The sequence below is a fragment of the Mastomys coucha genome, unplaced genomic scaffold (genome assembly GCF_008632895.1).
Source record: "Mastomys coucha isolate ucsf_1 unplaced genomic scaffold, UCSF_Mcou_1 pScaffold24, whole genome shotgun sequence".
Taxonomy (NCBI): Eukaryota; Metazoa; Chordata; class Mammalia; order Rodentia; family Muridae; genus Mastomys; species Mastomys coucha.
This window is the reverse complement of record NW_022196907.1, coordinates 293794-311376: the sequence shown is the minus strand read 5'-3', so window position 1 is coordinate 311376 and position 17583 is coordinate 293794. Positions and strand designations below refer to the sequence as shown.

Below are 17583 nucleotides of genomic sequence, written 5' to 3'. Positions count from 1 at the left end.
GGGAAACTGGGAATGGAGAAATTTACATGTAAATAAAGAAAATATCTAATAAAAAAAAAAGAAAGAAATTTTAAAAAAAGAAATAAGAAAGTATAACTTTGAGGAGAAAGAAAGATCATACAATTGGGGTGAAGGTAAGCACCAGGGAAGTATGAATTATATCAGGCTAATACTAATATCATATAAATATTTTAAAACATTCCCCAGGAGTGTAAGAATTTTTTTTTGAGTTTACAAGTAAAGAACTTATTTGTAATCCACATAAAAACACTTTCACGGGTGCAAAAATCAAATACTTTCTTGGTCTCCAATTACCATACTCTTCAAACATAAGAGAAAATGAAACACTCATACCTTTATTTCCCTCCCCCTCATATTCTCTGTCAATCATTAAAAAAACATATAGTTAATATACCGAGTACATTAGCAGTACATCGAAGAATTCCTGAGACATCTTCAATTTCCTCTTTGTTGGAATGGTCTGCATAGGAGCATCTGCTAGAGATATTGTGGAAATTCTTTTCTGCATCCCTATAACTAAGAAGAAAAAAAAATTAACAAACAAAGTAATTTTTGAAACCATTTGCAAATGCACTCATGTCTATATCAAGTACATACAGGCTATGCTTTCTGAATAACCACCTTTAAAATAAGTGATTCTTTAAACATAATTCTATCATAAGCCACCAGTCCCATTAATATTCACAGTACAAGACTATATCTGGAGGCAACTGTTAATTAGAAAGCTATGGGAGGTATAGTAAAATACATGTGGTATGAAGGAGAAAAGGGAAATAATGAGAAGAGAGGTTTAAGTAGGGAGAGGGTGGGAGGATTGGGAAGAAGACAGGGTGGGGAGAGGAATAACTAATATTGGGCATATTTGAAAAAGCCAAATGCACATCTGCTAGTTGTAAACTTTCTAACAGCCTGGGGAAAAAGTAACAGTAGAACAATGATATAAAGTGGAAAGAGAAGTTTAGGTGAAAAGAAGGATTGGAGTATAAACAGAGGTGGGAGTTAGTGGAGGAATAACTAACACTAAAAGATGTTTTTAAACAACATATGGAAACCTACTGTTTTATAAGATTTTAAAATATGCAGAGTTCCATATAAAAGAGTTTATCTGGAGTTGCTCTACACAGGAGATAATATTCCCAGAAGCAAAATTTTGCCAAATACAAGCCTAGTGCCAGATGTGGGACAGTTCTACATCACAGTTGACATAAGTGGTGTTCTGGACATCACCCAAAGACACATATATAGCCATTGTTCTTGGTAACCCTCTATAGACTCATTTTCTTAAGACATGGTAAAATAGGTTGGTACTAACTGGGAAGTTTCTATCCTTCTGACTACCTGCCATAGTACCGGAAGATGCAATCCAGGCTGCTTGGAGGAGAAGTCATCAAGAGTCTTACCCAGCTATGAACCATGAAAGCTACAATAACAACCAGAATGGCAAGATATGTCCATGTGTACAGTACTGTCGTGGATGTTATAGGGCAATCAACTGCTTTTTAAAATTTATTCTTGTGCTTCATGAGAGGAAAGGCATGCTTTATAGTGCAAATCTGGCTAAGACCTCAGAAAACATCACAGGACCCATAGGGAGAATCTACTACTATTATTTTGCTGAATGGAGAGATTCCCAAACTGACCTCTATGTCTATATTTCCATACTCATAGAATAGTAAAACTCCCAAAACACATTAGAAAAGTTCCTTCTTTGAGTGGAAATATACAACTTGTCAAAGTATAGAGAAAACTTGTCAGCTGAACCTCAGCCATAAATGGGGCATCTATACCATCCACCCTACAATGTAGGGAATCATTGCAAATTTGTCATGACCAGAGATCTTCTGGTTTACTACACTAATGAACTGAAAGAACATCTCTTTAACAGACCTGTACAAGACCAAATCAAATAACATTTCAGCATGAAGGGAAAAGGAGCTCAAGAACCACCATTCCTAGCTGAGGAGTTATTGATAGTTGATGGCTTCTGGATAAAGGTCAGTTTCTTTAATGGTATTACCTTTACTATGTCAACCACGGAACTCAATCCACTTGCAGCCACTTTACAGTTACACTAGCAGTCCGGTTTGGTAGAGTTGGAAAAGCAAACATGTATCAGTAGCTCTGACACTACCCTGCAGAGACAGTCAAGCCTCGGCAACCTCAGCACAAGTCAGAAGGAGGGGGCAAGTCCAATAGAAATGTGACTTTCTCAGCAAAGCGATGATGATCAGTGAAGACGCATGAGACCAATAAGCTTGGTACAGCTCTCCCTATAAGCAACCATAGCTCAGCCTCTTTCACTGTCCATCGAATACTATTTATACTCCCTCAAATCATCACATGTACACCACGGGACTTGCCTTACCAAGGGTCTGGTCTCATCTCTTGAATCTTAGCAAAACCCCATGTGAGTCTGTCTCAGGTAACAACACTCTCTCAATCAGTCTGAGTCTGCAGAAGAGGCAAGAAGCCTTAGCACACCACCAGAAGTTTTTTGGTGCATTTCTTTCTATGGAGTCCCAAGAAAAGGACCTCAACTACACAATGCAAGGTGGACAAATACATGCATGCTGTTTGAGAAGTTTCCTTCATCACACCCCTTTTCATGTGCTTGCTTTAGCAGAACATCCTTTCACCTGTGTCCACTTCAGCAAAATGTTCCTTCATGTGTTTGGCACAGCAAAACACCATCCAACACAACTGATTTTTCAAAGAAATCTTAAATTTCTATTTTATTATACTCATTCAGGGAAAAATCCACACAGATGGCATCTCAATTATGAATATCTATGCTCCAAATGTAAGGGCACTCATATTTGTGTAGGAAGTAATACTAAAGGTTAAATTTTATGATGAACTCCACACATTAATAGTGAGAGACTTCAACATCCCACTCTCTTAAATAGACAGTTTATCAGACAGAAACTAAACAGAAATAATGAAACTAAAGAGATGCTATGAATCAAATAAACCTAACAGATATCTACAGAACATTTCACCAAACACAAGTCTCAACAGATACAAGAAAATTCAAATAACTCCTAGTATCTTACCAGACCACCATGGTTTAAACCTGTACTTCAACAACCAAAGAAACAAACAGCCTACAATCTCATGCAAACTGAACAGCTCTTTACTCAATGAAACATTGTCAAGGAAAAGATATAGGAAGAAATTAAAGACTTTGTAGAATTCAATGAAAATGAATACACAACATACCCAAACTTATGTGAGACAATGAAAGCAGTGCTAAGAGGAAGTTTCAAAGCACTAAGTGCCTTTGTAAAGAAATTAGTGAATTCTTATAGACTTAAAATGTAGTTATGACTTATAACTTATATTCTCATCACTTAACAGTGCACTTGAAAACTCTACAACCAAAAAGGAAGCAAGTACCCTCAAGAGGAGAAGAAATACATAAAGTCAGGGTAGAAATCAAATAATCAGAAATAAAAAGAACAACACAAAGAATCAATGAAACCAAGAGCTGGTTCTTTGAGAAAATCAACAAGGCAGACAAACGCTTAGCCAAACTAACTGGACCTACTGCAACTTTATATGCCAAGTCAGATTCATATCCATAGGAGGCATCCCCTGTTCTGAGGAGAAATGGAATAGTGGAACATGGTGGGTAGGAAGGTAAGAAGAAAGAACTGGGAGAAGAGGAGGAAGAAGATAAGATTGAGGTGTAAAATCAATTAACTAATTAATTATTTAACTAATTAATTAATTAAAGAAAAAAGAAGGAACACACTATAACCTTACATGCAGTGGCCCAGGTAAAAGTGCTGTAAATGAAAGATTAAGCAAATAGGGTAATTAGACCAGGGCAATAGTTTACTTACAATTTCTGACTCTGAGATCTTATCTAAGTAACCTGGTCTATCAATGTACCTTCTTGCATATATAACAATAGTCTCAAAAGAAACTGGAGAGAGCATACACCAGCAATTTAACAGCACATCTAAAAGCTCTAGAACAAAAAGAAGTAAATTCACTCCAGAGGAGTAGACTGCAGGAAATAATCAAACTCAGGGCTGAAATCAACCAAGTGGAAACAAAAAGAACTATACAAAGAATCAACCAAACCAGGAGCTGGTTCTTTGAGAAAATCAACAAAATAGATAACAACTATTTGCCAGACTAACAAGAGTTCAGGGAGACATTATCCTAATTAACAAAATCAGAAATGAAAAGGGAGACATAACAACAGAAACTGAGGAAATCCAAAAAAAATCCATGAGATTCTACTACAAAAGCATGTACTCAACAAAGTGGAAAACATGGATGAAATGGACAATTTTCTAGACAAATACCAGGTACCAAAGTTAAATCAAGATCAGAAAAATGATCTAAACAGTCCCATAACTCCTAAAAAAATAGAAACAGTCATTTATCGTCCCCCAACCAAAAAAAGCCCAGGACCAGATGGGTTTAATGCAGAGTTTTATCAGACTTTCAAAGAAGACCTAATACTAATACTCCTCAAACTATTCCACGAAATCGAAACAGAAGGTACTCTACCCAGTTCGTTCTATGAAGCCACAATTACTCTGATATCTAAAGAACACAAGGACCTAACAAAGAAAGAAAACTTCAGATCAATTCCTGTATTAGTCAGGGTTTCTATTCCTGCACAAACATCATGACCAAGAAGCAAGTTGGGGAGGAAAGGGTTTATTCAGATTACTTCCACATTGCTGTTATCACCAAAGGAAGTCAGGACTGAAACTCAAGCAGGTCAGGAAGCAGGAGCTGATGCAGAGGCCATGGAGAGTTGTTCCTTACTGGCTTGCCTATTTCTGGCTTGCTCAGCCTGCTCTCTTATAGAACCCAAGACTTCCAGCCCAGGGATGGCACCAACCACGAGGGGCAATTGAGAAAATGCCCCACAGCTGGATCTCATGGAGGCACTTCCCCAACTGAAACTCCCTTCTCTGTGATAACTCCAGCCTGTGTCAAGTTGACACACAAAACCAGCCAGTACAATTCCCATTGTGAATATCAATACAAAAATACTCAATAAAATTTTTGCAAACCAAATCCAAGAACATATCAAAAAGATCATCCATCATGACCAAGTAGGCTTCATCACAGGGATGCAGGGATGGTTCAATATATGGAAATCCATCAATATAATTCACTATATAAACAAACTCAAAGAAAAAAGCATATGATCTCATAAGATGCTGAGAAAGCATTTGACAATATCCAACACCCCTTCATGATAAAAGTCTTAGAAAGATCAGGAATTCAAGGCCCATACCTAAACATAGTAAAAGGAATATACAGCAAACCTGAAGCCAACATCAAATTGAATGGAGAGAAACTTGAAGCTAAAATCAGGGACTAGACAAAGCTGTTCACTCTCTCCCTACCCATTCAATGCTGTACTTGAAGTCCTAGCCAGAGCAATTAGAAAGAAAATGAGATCAAAGGGATATGAATTGGAAAGGAAGAAGTCAAGTTATCACTATTTGCAGATGATATGATAGTATACTTAAGCGACCCCAAAAACTCCACCAGAGAGCTCCTAAACCTGATAAACAACTTCAACAAAGTAGCTGGATATAAAATTAACTAAAGCAAATCAGTGGCCTTCCTCTATACAAAGGATAAACAGGCTGAATAAGAAATTTGGGGAATGACACTCTTCACAATAGTCACAAATAATATAAAATCCTTTGGTGTGACTGTAACTTCACAAGTGAAAGATCTTTATGACGAGAACTTCAAGTCTTGGAAGAAGGAAATTGAAGAAGATCTCAGAAGATGGAAAGATCTCCCATGCTCATGGATTGGCAGGATTAATATAGTAAAAATGGCCATCTTGCAGAAAGCAATCTACAGATTCAATGCAATCCCCATCAAAATTCCAACTCAAATCTTCACAGAGTTGGAAAGAGCAATTTGCCAATTCATCTGAAATAACAAAAAACCTAGGAGAGGGAAAACTATTCTCAACAATAAAGGAACCTCTGGTGGAATCACCATCCCTGACTTAAAGCTGTACTACAGAGCAATTGTGATAAAAACTACATGGTATTGGTACAGTGACAGGCAGGTGGATCAATGGAATAGAATTAAAGACCCAGAAATGAACCCACACACCTGTGGTCACTTGATCTTTGACAAAGGAGCTAAAACTATCCAATGGAAAAAAGACAGTGTTTTCAACAAATAGTGCTGGCTCAATTGGAGGTTAGTATGTAGAAGAATGCAAATTGATTCATTCCTATCTCCTTGTACAAAGCTCAAGTCCAAGTGGATCAAGGACCTCCGCATCAAACCAGATACACTGGAACTCATAGAAAAAAAGTGGGGAAGAGACTTGAGCACATGGGCACAGGGGAAATTTTCCTGAACAGAACACCAATGACTTATTCTCTCAGATCAAGTATTAACAAATGGGACCTCATAAAATTACAAAGCTTCTGTAAGGCAAAGAACACTGTCAATAAGACAAAATAGGAATGAACACATTGGGGAAAGATCTTTACTAATCCCATATCCTATAGAGGGCTAATATCCAATATATACAAGAACTCAAGAAGTTAGACTCTAAAGAACGAAATAACCTTATTTAAAAATGGGGTACAGAGCTAAACAAAGAATTCACAACTGAGGAATACTGAATGGCTGAGAAGCACCTAAAGAAATGTTCAACATCCTTAGTCATCTGGGAACTGCAAATCAAAACAACCCTGAGATTCCAGCCCACACCACTCAGAATGGCTAAGATCAAAAACGTAGGTGACATCAGATGCTGGAGTGGCTGTGGAAAAAGAGGAACATTCATTGGTGGTAGGATTGCAAGCTGGTACAACCATCTGGAAATCAGTTTGGTGGTTCCTCAGGAAATTGGACAAAGTATACCTGAGGACCCAGCTATACCACCCCTGTGCATATACGCAAAAGATGCTCTAACATGTAATAAGGTGTGCAGCCCCTTAGGATGAACAACAATATGAACTAACTAGTACCTTCAGAGCTCCCAGGGACTAAACAACCAACCAAAGAGTTCAAATGGTGGGACTTATGGTTCCAGTTGCATATGTAGCAGAGGATGGCCTAGTCAGCCGTTGATGGGAGGAGAGGCACTTGTCCTTTGAAGGTTCTATGCCCCAGTGTAGGGGAATGCTAGGACCAGGAAGCAGGAGAGGGTGGGTTGATGAGCAGAGTTGGGGGGAGGGAACAGGATTTTTTTTTTTTTTTTTTGGATGGGAGACTGGAAAAGGAGATATCATTTGAAATGTAAATGAAGAAAATATCTAATAAAAAATAAAACAACAGTCTTTTCTAGAGTACCCATGAGGGACTGCATGACCGAATGACTTTAAGCTAAAATAGACTGGAACTTCCCAAGTAGCCTCTGAATGATATCACTATTGAGGACAGTGGTGGCAAAGTGTTTCACATTCCAAAGGGCTGGCCAAGAAGACCAGAATGCTTCTTGAGAAAGCAAACTTCACTCCAACTCTATTGACCCTCATTTTTAAAATGAAGAAGCTGAGACTGAAATTTTAAGGAGATTTCCCATGATTATTTGACAACATGAATGTGGTTTAAGGTCTAATATGTATCATTGTCAAAATCTGAAGCATGTAGCTCCGCAACAAATAGAAGATAGAAGAAGAGGTACACAGTCATGTCATGAGGTACTAGAAAAGGAATTCCACATTAGCAAGTATCTCTCAAACCTATCTCTTTAATCCTTTAATTGAGACCTGCCGATTTCAGACCAGTTCCTCCCTATTCTTCCCATTGTATATTGCAAAAATCATTCATTCCCTATTGTGCTAACATCACCAGCATGCATACCTTTCCCTAGAAACTTGAGTTAAATAGCCACTAGTGGATGCTCACATCCAACCATTGGACTGAGCATGGGGACCCCAAGAGAAGAGTTAGGGGAAGGACTGAAGGAGCTGAAGGAGATTTGCAACCTCATAGGAAGAACAACAATATCAACTAACTGTACCCCCTTGAGCTCCCAGTGACTAAATAGCTAACCAAAGATTACACATGGATGGACCCCATGGCTTCAGCTGTAGATGTAGCAGAGGAGTGCCTTGGGAGGAGAGTCCCTTGGTCCTGTGGAGGCTCAATGACCTGGCATAGTGGGATGCTAGCAAGATGAGGTTGGATTGGGTGAGTGAGGGGCCACCCTTATAAAGGCAGGTGGAGCGGGATGGTATGGGGGCTTGTAGAGGGGAACCCAGGATTTAGGACAATATTTGAAATGTAAACAAATAAAATAACCAATACAAAATGAATAAATAATCCAAAATTTATAAGTAAAGTGGAGGACATTGGGTGGCTTAAATAAATGAATAAGGACACTATGAGTATACTGGAACACGTGCCCCTTTGACCTTGTGGGTATATTCCCAAGAGTGGTATACCTGGGTCTTCAGGTAGAACTATTTCCTATTTTCTGAGGAGCCTGTAGATTGATTGCCAGAGTGGTTGTACCAGTTTGCAATCCCACCAACAATGGAGGAGTATTCCTCTTTCTCCACATCCTCTCCAACATGTGTTGTCAACTGAGGTTTTGATCTTAGCCATTCTGATTTGTGTAGGGTGGAACCTCAGGGTCATTTTGATTTTCATTTCTCTGATCACTAAGGACTTTCAACATTTCTTTAGGTGTTTCTCAGCTATCCAAGATTCTTCAGTTGTGAATTCTTGGTTTAGCTCTAAACCCCATTTGTTAATTGGGTTGTTTTGGTTTTTTGGTGATTAACTTCTTGAGTTTTTTATATATTTTGGATATTAGTCACCTACCAGATGTGGGGTTAGTTAAGATTTTTTCCCAATCTGTAGGTTACCAATTTGTCTTATTGACTATGTCCTTTGGTGGGGGGACCATCAGAGACCTGGGAGGTAAGAGACTTTCAGGAATCAAATGACGAAATGCCCAACAGTAGGGAGATGGAACTTATAGAGCCCACATCCAGCAGAAAGACAGGACAGAAAGTGAGGGATGGGGTTGCCATCCTACAGTCACATCTCTGATCCATAATGTTTCTGTCTGGAAGAATTACAGGGAAGGAAATGGAGAGGAGCCTGAAGAAAAGAAGGTCCACTGACAGGCCCAAAGTGGGGTACAGCTCAAGGAGAGGTCCCAAGGCCTGATACTATTACTGAGGCTATGGAGTTCTCACAAAAAGGGACCTATCGTAAGTGCCCTCCAAAAGATCCCACAAGCAGCTGAAAGAGTCAGATGCAGATATTTGCACCCAACCAATGAACAGAAGCAGCTGACCCCTGTTGTTGAATTAGGGAAGGCTGAAAGAAGCTGAGAAGGGAGATCCTGTAAGAGGAACAGCAATGTCAATTAATCTGGACCCCGGAGATCTCTCAAACACTGGACCACCAAACAGATAGCATACACCAGCTTATATGGGGCCCACAGCACACATACAGTGAAGGATTTTGGGGTCTGTGTTCATTCAGAGATAATGCACCTAACCTTCAAGGGACTGGAAGCCCCAAGGAGTTTAGAGGTCAGGTGGGGTGGGGGTGGGGGCAGTCACATGGAGACAGGGAGCAGGTGTGGGATGAAGATCAGTTAGAAGGTGGATGTGGGGGCAGGGAATGGAATATGGAGTGTAAAAATAAATTAATTTATAAAATAAAAAAGAATATATATATGGTGTCAGTAATTAAAGCTAATAAATACATTGAAAATAAAATAATAAATAAATAAATAAATAAATAAATAAATAGTCACTAACATAAGGAAGTACATACATCATCCCCTTACTCAGATTTGGAGAATGGAAGCAAAAATGTGCTTTACAAACAAGATGATGTCTTGTAAAATAAAAAAACTCAAATTATTTTACAAAGTCGTTCTAGCTCACAGATGTAGCAAAGTAACAATAAATGCAAGTAAATTTAAGTTAAAAAGTGTACAGGATCAGTAACACTACAAAATTTACATTTTTATGAAGTCTTTTTGTTTGTTTTGTATTTAGTAGAGTTTAAAATCTTGACTCTTACTGTGGTACAAGCCCAAAATAAGAACAATTTTTAGACACTGGGGTTCATTGTAATAAGGCTGTATTTCAATGACCCTCACATCACCAAAGGATTTTACCTCCATCATAGCTAAGCTGAGAGTTGATAGTTCTGCTGCACCAAGAAATGAATTGTAGGCTCGATTTTTGGCTACAGAATTCCTGCTATGGTCAAAGCTATTCGATTTGAGTGAGTGACTTCATTCTCAGCCCACAGAGAACAGGTTACATTCATTTAAGAAATGGTGTAGGTATTAAGATGATCTATCCATAAAGTCATTCGCCAACTGTTTCAATGAACCAATGGTTCTGGTTGGAGTGTGGCACAGACATTAGGTGAGGGTAAGAATTTGGTTCATTGGCTGTGATAATTTGGAAAAGCATTCATCTCAGAGAAAGAGTAACTTATAAAGTCCTCTTCTTCAAACTTGATACAAAGTGTATTCTGTACACTGTAAAAAGTGTACAGAATCAGTAACACTACATAATTTACAATTATAAGGACAGAAATGCTAATCTCAACCCCTCAGGTTATAGCCTTCCCATACATAATTTTTTAGTTTACTACGTATGCTACTACTCACATACTTCTAGATTATAATTTATTCATTTATCTCCTCTCTTCCCAACTTTCTAAAAGTTAGTCTCTCACACATGTCAACCACTAACAAAAAACAAAGGGATATGGAAATAAGCAAGAAAAATGGGGGAAAAAAGGTAATATCGGCTAATATGATCAATGTGAAATTACAGATGATAGTATAATCCAAATGACTGGCTTGGGGACTGAGATCAGAGAAGGGGAGACTCTTGAGGTTGAGTACTCAGGGAATACCTTTGAGAAGTGATGAAAAAAGTAGTATGCAGACATCTGCAAATAGAACATTCAAGAAAATAGTATAAATCCCAAGACTGTTCTTGCAAAAATCTAGAAATTGGAGTAAAATGAAAAGAAAATGGTAAAAGGCAATGGAATTTTAAAAGTAGGGGTCAGGTGACAGAGAATTCAGATTTTAATCTATCCTAATGGACAATTTTATGGTTTTTCAAGAAAATTCAAATTGAAATCTCTGAATTTATTAGATCATTAGAGTGACCTGATGACTTGTCAGAAATGTTAATCTTGATTTCACCTCAGATTTATGAAACTAGCAACTCTGATGGTAGACATAGGGGATTAACGTTGGCCATTACTGAGGCCAAATGTCTATGAAGATGCTTCCAGAAGCGTGTCAGTGAACAGTGTCATTATCTAATAGGGTAGGGGTCTGGGATGGGACAAAAGCAGAAGAAGGAGGCTAGCACACTTTTATACGGTCAACTCTTCTTAAACAGATGAACCTTTTTTCTTTTCTTTGCCTATCGACATTATATTCATCAGCTTTTAAATCCAAATTTACACTATAAATTCTCCAAGATGGCTTTCGGACCTCTATCATCACACTGGAGACTTCACTGTTCTCTTTATTCTGTAGCTTCCAGCTTCTTAGACTGGGTAGCTACTAATTTCACTCCAGTGTGCAACCAGCCACTGTGAAACTATTCAGCTTCTGATCACAAAAGTCAAACTAATATATTGTCATTTGGGAGGGGGAGTGTGTGTATGCACACACACGTACACATGTATACATAACATATGTAGTTACGAGGTAATACAAGTAATTTTTAAATCATTCTTCATAATAAAAACTCAGGACTAGTTGACAATGAGTAGAAGCCAGAAAACCAGATCAAAATCTCTCAGTAAGAGACGATGATGACAATGATGATGATGATGATGATGATGATGATGGTTATGATGATGATGATGATAACAGTAGAGAGGGAAAGATTTATTACACAGCATAAATATATTATTTTAACATTCATTTTTCCAATAAAAATGATCTCTATGAATAAATACATGAATAAGTGAAAAATAAATTAAAATATAGAATAACTGTGCAAAGATGAAGAGCCTCTGCCAGACAAATTATATTACTCCACAACAAGAGACTCCATCCTCTTTGTGATCCTTTGAACAGTGATCCTTGAGTCCAGGGCTAGGTTTTTGGAGGCTGCAAAAAGCCTCCAGGAGTTTCTGTGAGCAACAGTTTTAAGAACTCAAGGAGTGGCACACACTGCCTTTGATATTGATATGTAAAAGAGATCAAAGGACACAGTTTTAAGGAAAGAAGAGGGGAAATTGATAAGCCAGAGGTTGAGACCATATTGAGAAAGTAAAAAGACATACTCTCATCTCTCCTACTTTAGCTTCCCAATCTGTGGTTTCCAAATTGCTACAATGTTACTACAATGAGAAAATTACTACAAATTACTACAATGAGAAGTGTAATTCGCAGAAAGTAGAAAAAAATTCTTGTTAGAAGTATATCTCCAAAAATATGGAAAATAATGCTTGTGACACTTATTCTTCATTGTTTGAAATTGCCTAAAGTGTAGAAAATACATCAAATTTCACAGCTAGAAATAACTAAACTGTTTTGTGAGAAGGAACAGCACATAGGTGTGAAGGCATTAGTCCCAGTGTTAATGATGTTAGCTTTTCTCCTTTTTCAGTTTTATAAAGAGAAATACAGAGCAGAGAGCCTTAAACTGAAATAAGAAAGTTGGAAAAGGAAGCTATAAAATGAGAAATTGGGACAAGGAAAGACAGAGTCAAGAAAGACACGTGCAATGAGACTGTAGCAAACTAGCTCCTTAGTCTCCATCAGCATCAAGGCAAATGAAGGCATCTGTGGACCATAACCTAGACATCACTTAAGTAAACAGGTTGATGGTTCTTTTTAATCAAGTGTGACATCAGGATACCTTGTTATAAACAGATTATCCATAGTCCTTATATTGTGTGGGACAGAATAAAGAGAACTAGGAAAAGACCATTTAACAAACAAGAAGGGAATCATCTCAGTTTATGTCAACATACATACTAAGGAGAATTATGGCAGTTAGATAAAAGAGAACTCCATCCCACCAATGGCAAAGCCTTCTCTATTAATTATCGCAGTGAGGTTAACTATCTATTTCAATGAAAATGTAAGAGTTCCTCTCCCAATTTTCCCTTATGGCAATGCAATTCAGTTCATAAATAAGAGCATTTTAACAATTACTTGACTACAAAGCAAAGACTGACATTTATAATTTTAAAAACAATACTTTGACTTTAACCACATATCATTTAATACTATCATAAAAATATTTAAAATAATAACAAATATACACTACTTATTATAATTGACAAATTGTTTAGGTATATGAACTAACTTAAGCCACAGTGCATACTTTGATGGTAGCAACTTCAATAAGTTATTGGCCTTATTTTAAAATGAACAAAGAAAGGTTAACTTGGCCTTCTTTTGCTCCATTAAGATAAACTATTTTAAAGCACTAATCGCATCAAATTAAAAGTCACCTCATAAGTTTAAATAAGTTTTCCTTAGCACTGCACTCTTGAGATTTAATGTTTGAACATTTCAAAGCAATTGCCACTGAATGACAAGCAATATAATAAACAAGTGCTTAACATACATGGCATTAAGTGAGGAACTGAAATCACTTTCTAGTCTACTGTTCTGTTTTATTTTAATCTCATTATATCCTAATAGTCCAATATGTGGGCTATTATGATTCACATAATGTAAAATGATCCCTAATAATATTTCAAGGATTACAAGAGTTTGACTTTTTACAAGCCAAATCATTGCAGCACAAAGAAAATACTAACAAGGTATAGTAACAATATCCATTGTTTCTAATGTTAATTGATTTAATATGACAAGCTAGATTAATCACAAAAGTAAATTTTACTTTTTTGCTATTTGCCACACTGCTTTTTACTATGGTCAATCAAAAGTGAGTTTAGGCTTATTTATTTGGAGGTTTCTGACTGAAAAATTATTTCACTGGAATATCACTTAATCATGACATCTAATTTGGGGGTTGTTAACATAACCATTAAATTTTATTAAAATATCTCTATACTGGTAAGGTCTTAATTTCTTTTTGATATGAAGCATTATTAATACGCACAATTTCCAAATCCATTTTAAGAAATGGGGACTAAAAGAGAAATCATGCAACATATGACTCGGACTAAAACAAGACCTCTCTTTAAAGTTGATTGCAGCCAAACTCTATGTAAAGATTCAAATCCCCATTCAAAGTCTCCATTTGGTACCAACAATCCTTTGGTACTAGAAAAACAAAATTGTAAGATTCAGTCTTACAAATGGAAAATAAGAACATAAGAAAAAGGGCAAGTGCAAGGAAAAAGCAAAAAAAAAGAGAATTTTATTTTTCATTTAAAAGAAGAAAACACAAACAAATCAAAGTTTACTTTAGTTTATTTTTTACTGTAAAGTACTCTTCTATCCTATCCTACATGTTAACAAACAGACATCACAAAGTTAACTTCAAGTGCATATTAACAAGTTCAACAGCTGTACTTCATAAATCACTTTTAAGTATTTCTATCAATAGCCAAAATCCATTTTCACTCACCCGATAACTTGATGTTCATAATACTGCAATGTCCTCTTGAGAGTCATGTGTATCGTCTGAGGCTACAGTATGATAACAAGAGTAAAAAACACATTATCAGTTCTTCAGTATGGTTTCCAATCTGATAACAGGCAGATTTATTTCATAAATGTTGTTACTTTACAGTATTAGTGCATTTTCCATCTGGTCATGTATATTCCCCAGAAGGACTAAATGACCTAGTCAGCAATTGCCCAGTTTCCCAATGTTGAGTACAATGTTCTTTTCTGCACCTTAATCAATTATTTTGATGGACAATTAATGAGTATTAAAAAGAATACTTAATGGCTGCAATGGAAGGAATGGGAGCATTGGGGAAAGGCACTACCAGAATGTGACTTGCATCCATTCCCAGGTACTGTGTATAATCCATGTGAGATAATGACTAGCTGAAAATTCACACCTTTATTTGTTCTTTCATGTTGTAACAAGACTTTCAAAGGTAGCCTGTAAGTAACAGTAAATTGAGTTAAAATTTTCAACTCTACATATTTTAAGTTTAATGTTCTTTTCCTTTTGTATTAGTTTTGTATCTAGAAGAACTCATAGGATGGCTGAGATAGGATGGGAAGCAGAGACCTAGGTTCCATTAGCAATACTCTAAGTCAGTCTAACTTCCTGTGTGCCTCAAGAAATATCAAGCAGAGGATAGTTCTCCTGTCTCCTGAACAGGCCACTAGGGCTTTGGGTTGCTCCCTCATGTCTTCAAATGATAAGTTTGTAGCTCATGAATGAATTATGCAATCTTCTCTCCCAATGGCAGGTTAAGATATTTTATTAATCCTAGATCAAGGAATTATTGTCAGATTTATCTAAACAGTAGAGTCCCAATTTTTGAAAATCTACATATACAAGTAAATTGGATACTAATATCTAAGAACATTAATTTCATTGGGATGCTATGATAACTAATTTCTCAATCGCAAAAGAGTAAGTCTTTAAAACAAAAGTTTCCCCTAAATGCTAACATTCATACCCTTAGGTTATGCATCTTTCAGCTGTCGTCAGAGAAGGATTTTAGTAGATTATTATGATAGAAACCTATAGAAAATAGACTGGTGAGAGCATAATCACCTCTAAATGAGACATCAGTATCATACCACCAAACCAAAGGCACAGAGATCAGAGTGGAAAAGGAAACAGAAATATTATAGGGACCAGAAATAGTGAAATAATATTTTCCAAAAATAACAGAGGTGTTACATACATGAACATAAAGCAGCTGTGATTGCCTGCAAAAAAAATTTACAGCAGATCAAACCAGCCAAAACCCCAGCATGTATGGGGAGACATTCATGAAGTCCCACCCCTATCTGAGGAGTTATTGGTAACTGATGGCTGCTGGTGAAGAAAAAAAAAAAATCAGTTTTCCACAAGGATATGGCTCCTGACAACCTAACAATGCTCCAGTAGATGAACTCATAATACTCATAAACATAACAGTAAGGAAACTTTAGTGAACTTAGTCAAGTTCTATTTTTTGTTTTTTGTTTTTTGTTTGTTTGTTGTAAGTATATAATGCCTTGAAGGAAGTGAGGAGAGTAAGTGGAAAGGGATTACATGATAAAGGGGATCAAACATATTATATGTATATATGAAATTCTCAAACAATTTCTATTGACTAAAAATATTTCTGTTCACTATAGTCCATTAAATAAATGGAAATAAAGCCATTAAGTGCTTAGCAAAATGATACATTATACCAAGGATAAATTTTAGAAAATAGGTCAATAACATATGTTCTTTCATATTTAAGTAACATTACAATTTGGTAATGTCAGCAACCACTACTAATGAATTCCACAAAACTAGTTTCTTTGAGAAGGTCATCTGTAGAAAAACCCAGTGCTAAGCAGGTTGCCTAAAAAAGAGTTAATCAGTTCTTGATTCTAATTATTCAAAATGAATCTTAAAATCATAGAAAGGAGATATAAGAGATCTCTGTTAATTTTTACTTCAACTCAACCTACATTAGCTCTGTATACAACATCAAGAATAAGTTTGGTGGTCTGCTTTCGATCATTCCATACCTCCTTTTGTTAGAAATGTTTGCTTTAAAGCCAGAACCACATTTATGTAATAAAACAAGGTACACACTGTGACATATAAGAGTATGTATGTCTAGATCAGAGTATCATTCCATTGTAGAAATTTAAGGCCTTGGGCATAGTCTTTACCTAGACAAAGCCAAGGCATGAGTTCATGTTAGAAAAAAATCAGACTCTATGAATTCAAAGTGGGACATTGTGCCTACTTCTCCTTCTCTGATGGGATTTTGTTTGTCATAAACCTGTGCAGGGTCTGTGTATGCTTCCACTGTTTCTGTGAATTTATTTGTGTGTCAGTCAGCCCTGTTGTATTTGAATGGCACTTTTTCCTTGGATTCACCTATCACAATATTGGGTCTTACAAGACAATATTGGGTCTTACAATCTTTCTGCCTCCTCTTCTGCACAAATTCTTTCACTTACACTAAGTTGAAAGATAAAGAAGATTTCAAACTAGTATAGAGATTTTTGCAAATCAGGGAAAAATAAGAGCAGAATAAATAGAATGTACCTAGGAAAGAAAAAAATGTTCCTGAACCCAGAAATCATGAAGAACTTTGAGAAATCTAAAGAGTGGAATAGACAGGGCTACTTCAGTGCTCATGAAAAGATGTTCTCCACCAATAGCTTTTGTTCTAATATCAAGAATTGGCAAATGGAACCTCATAAAATTGCAAAATTCTGTAAGGCAAAGGACACTGTCAATAGGACAAAATGGCAACGAACAGATTGGGAAAAGATCTTTACCAACCCTACATCCAATAGAGGGCTAATATTCAATATATACAAAGAACTCAAGAAATTAGACTCCAGAGAACCAAATAATCCTCTTAAAAAATGGGGAACAGAACTAAACAGAGAATGCTCAACTGAGGAATACCAAATGGTTGAGAAGCACCTAAAGAAATGTTCAATATCCTTAGTCATCAGGGAAATGCAAATCAAAACAA

At 36.6% G+C, this 17583-nt stretch overlaps 1 protein-coding gene across 1 annotated transcript in view; it reads right to left on the bottom strand.

The window, feature by feature from the left end:
* Window positions 1-17583, bottom strand: part of Gucy1a2 (guanylate cyclase 1 soluble subunit alpha 2) — a 322813-nt gene that overhangs the window by 272773 nt on the left and 32457 nt on the right. Inside the window, exons 2-3 of the mRNA XM_031346426.1 lie at window positions 14547-14608; window positions 416-537 (exon numbers count right to left, since the gene is read on the bottom strand). Coding sequence (XP_031202286.1) covers window positions 416-537; window positions 14547-14608 — 184 coding nt within the window. The remainder of the gene's footprint in view (window positions 1-415; window positions 538-14546; window positions 14609-17583) is intronic.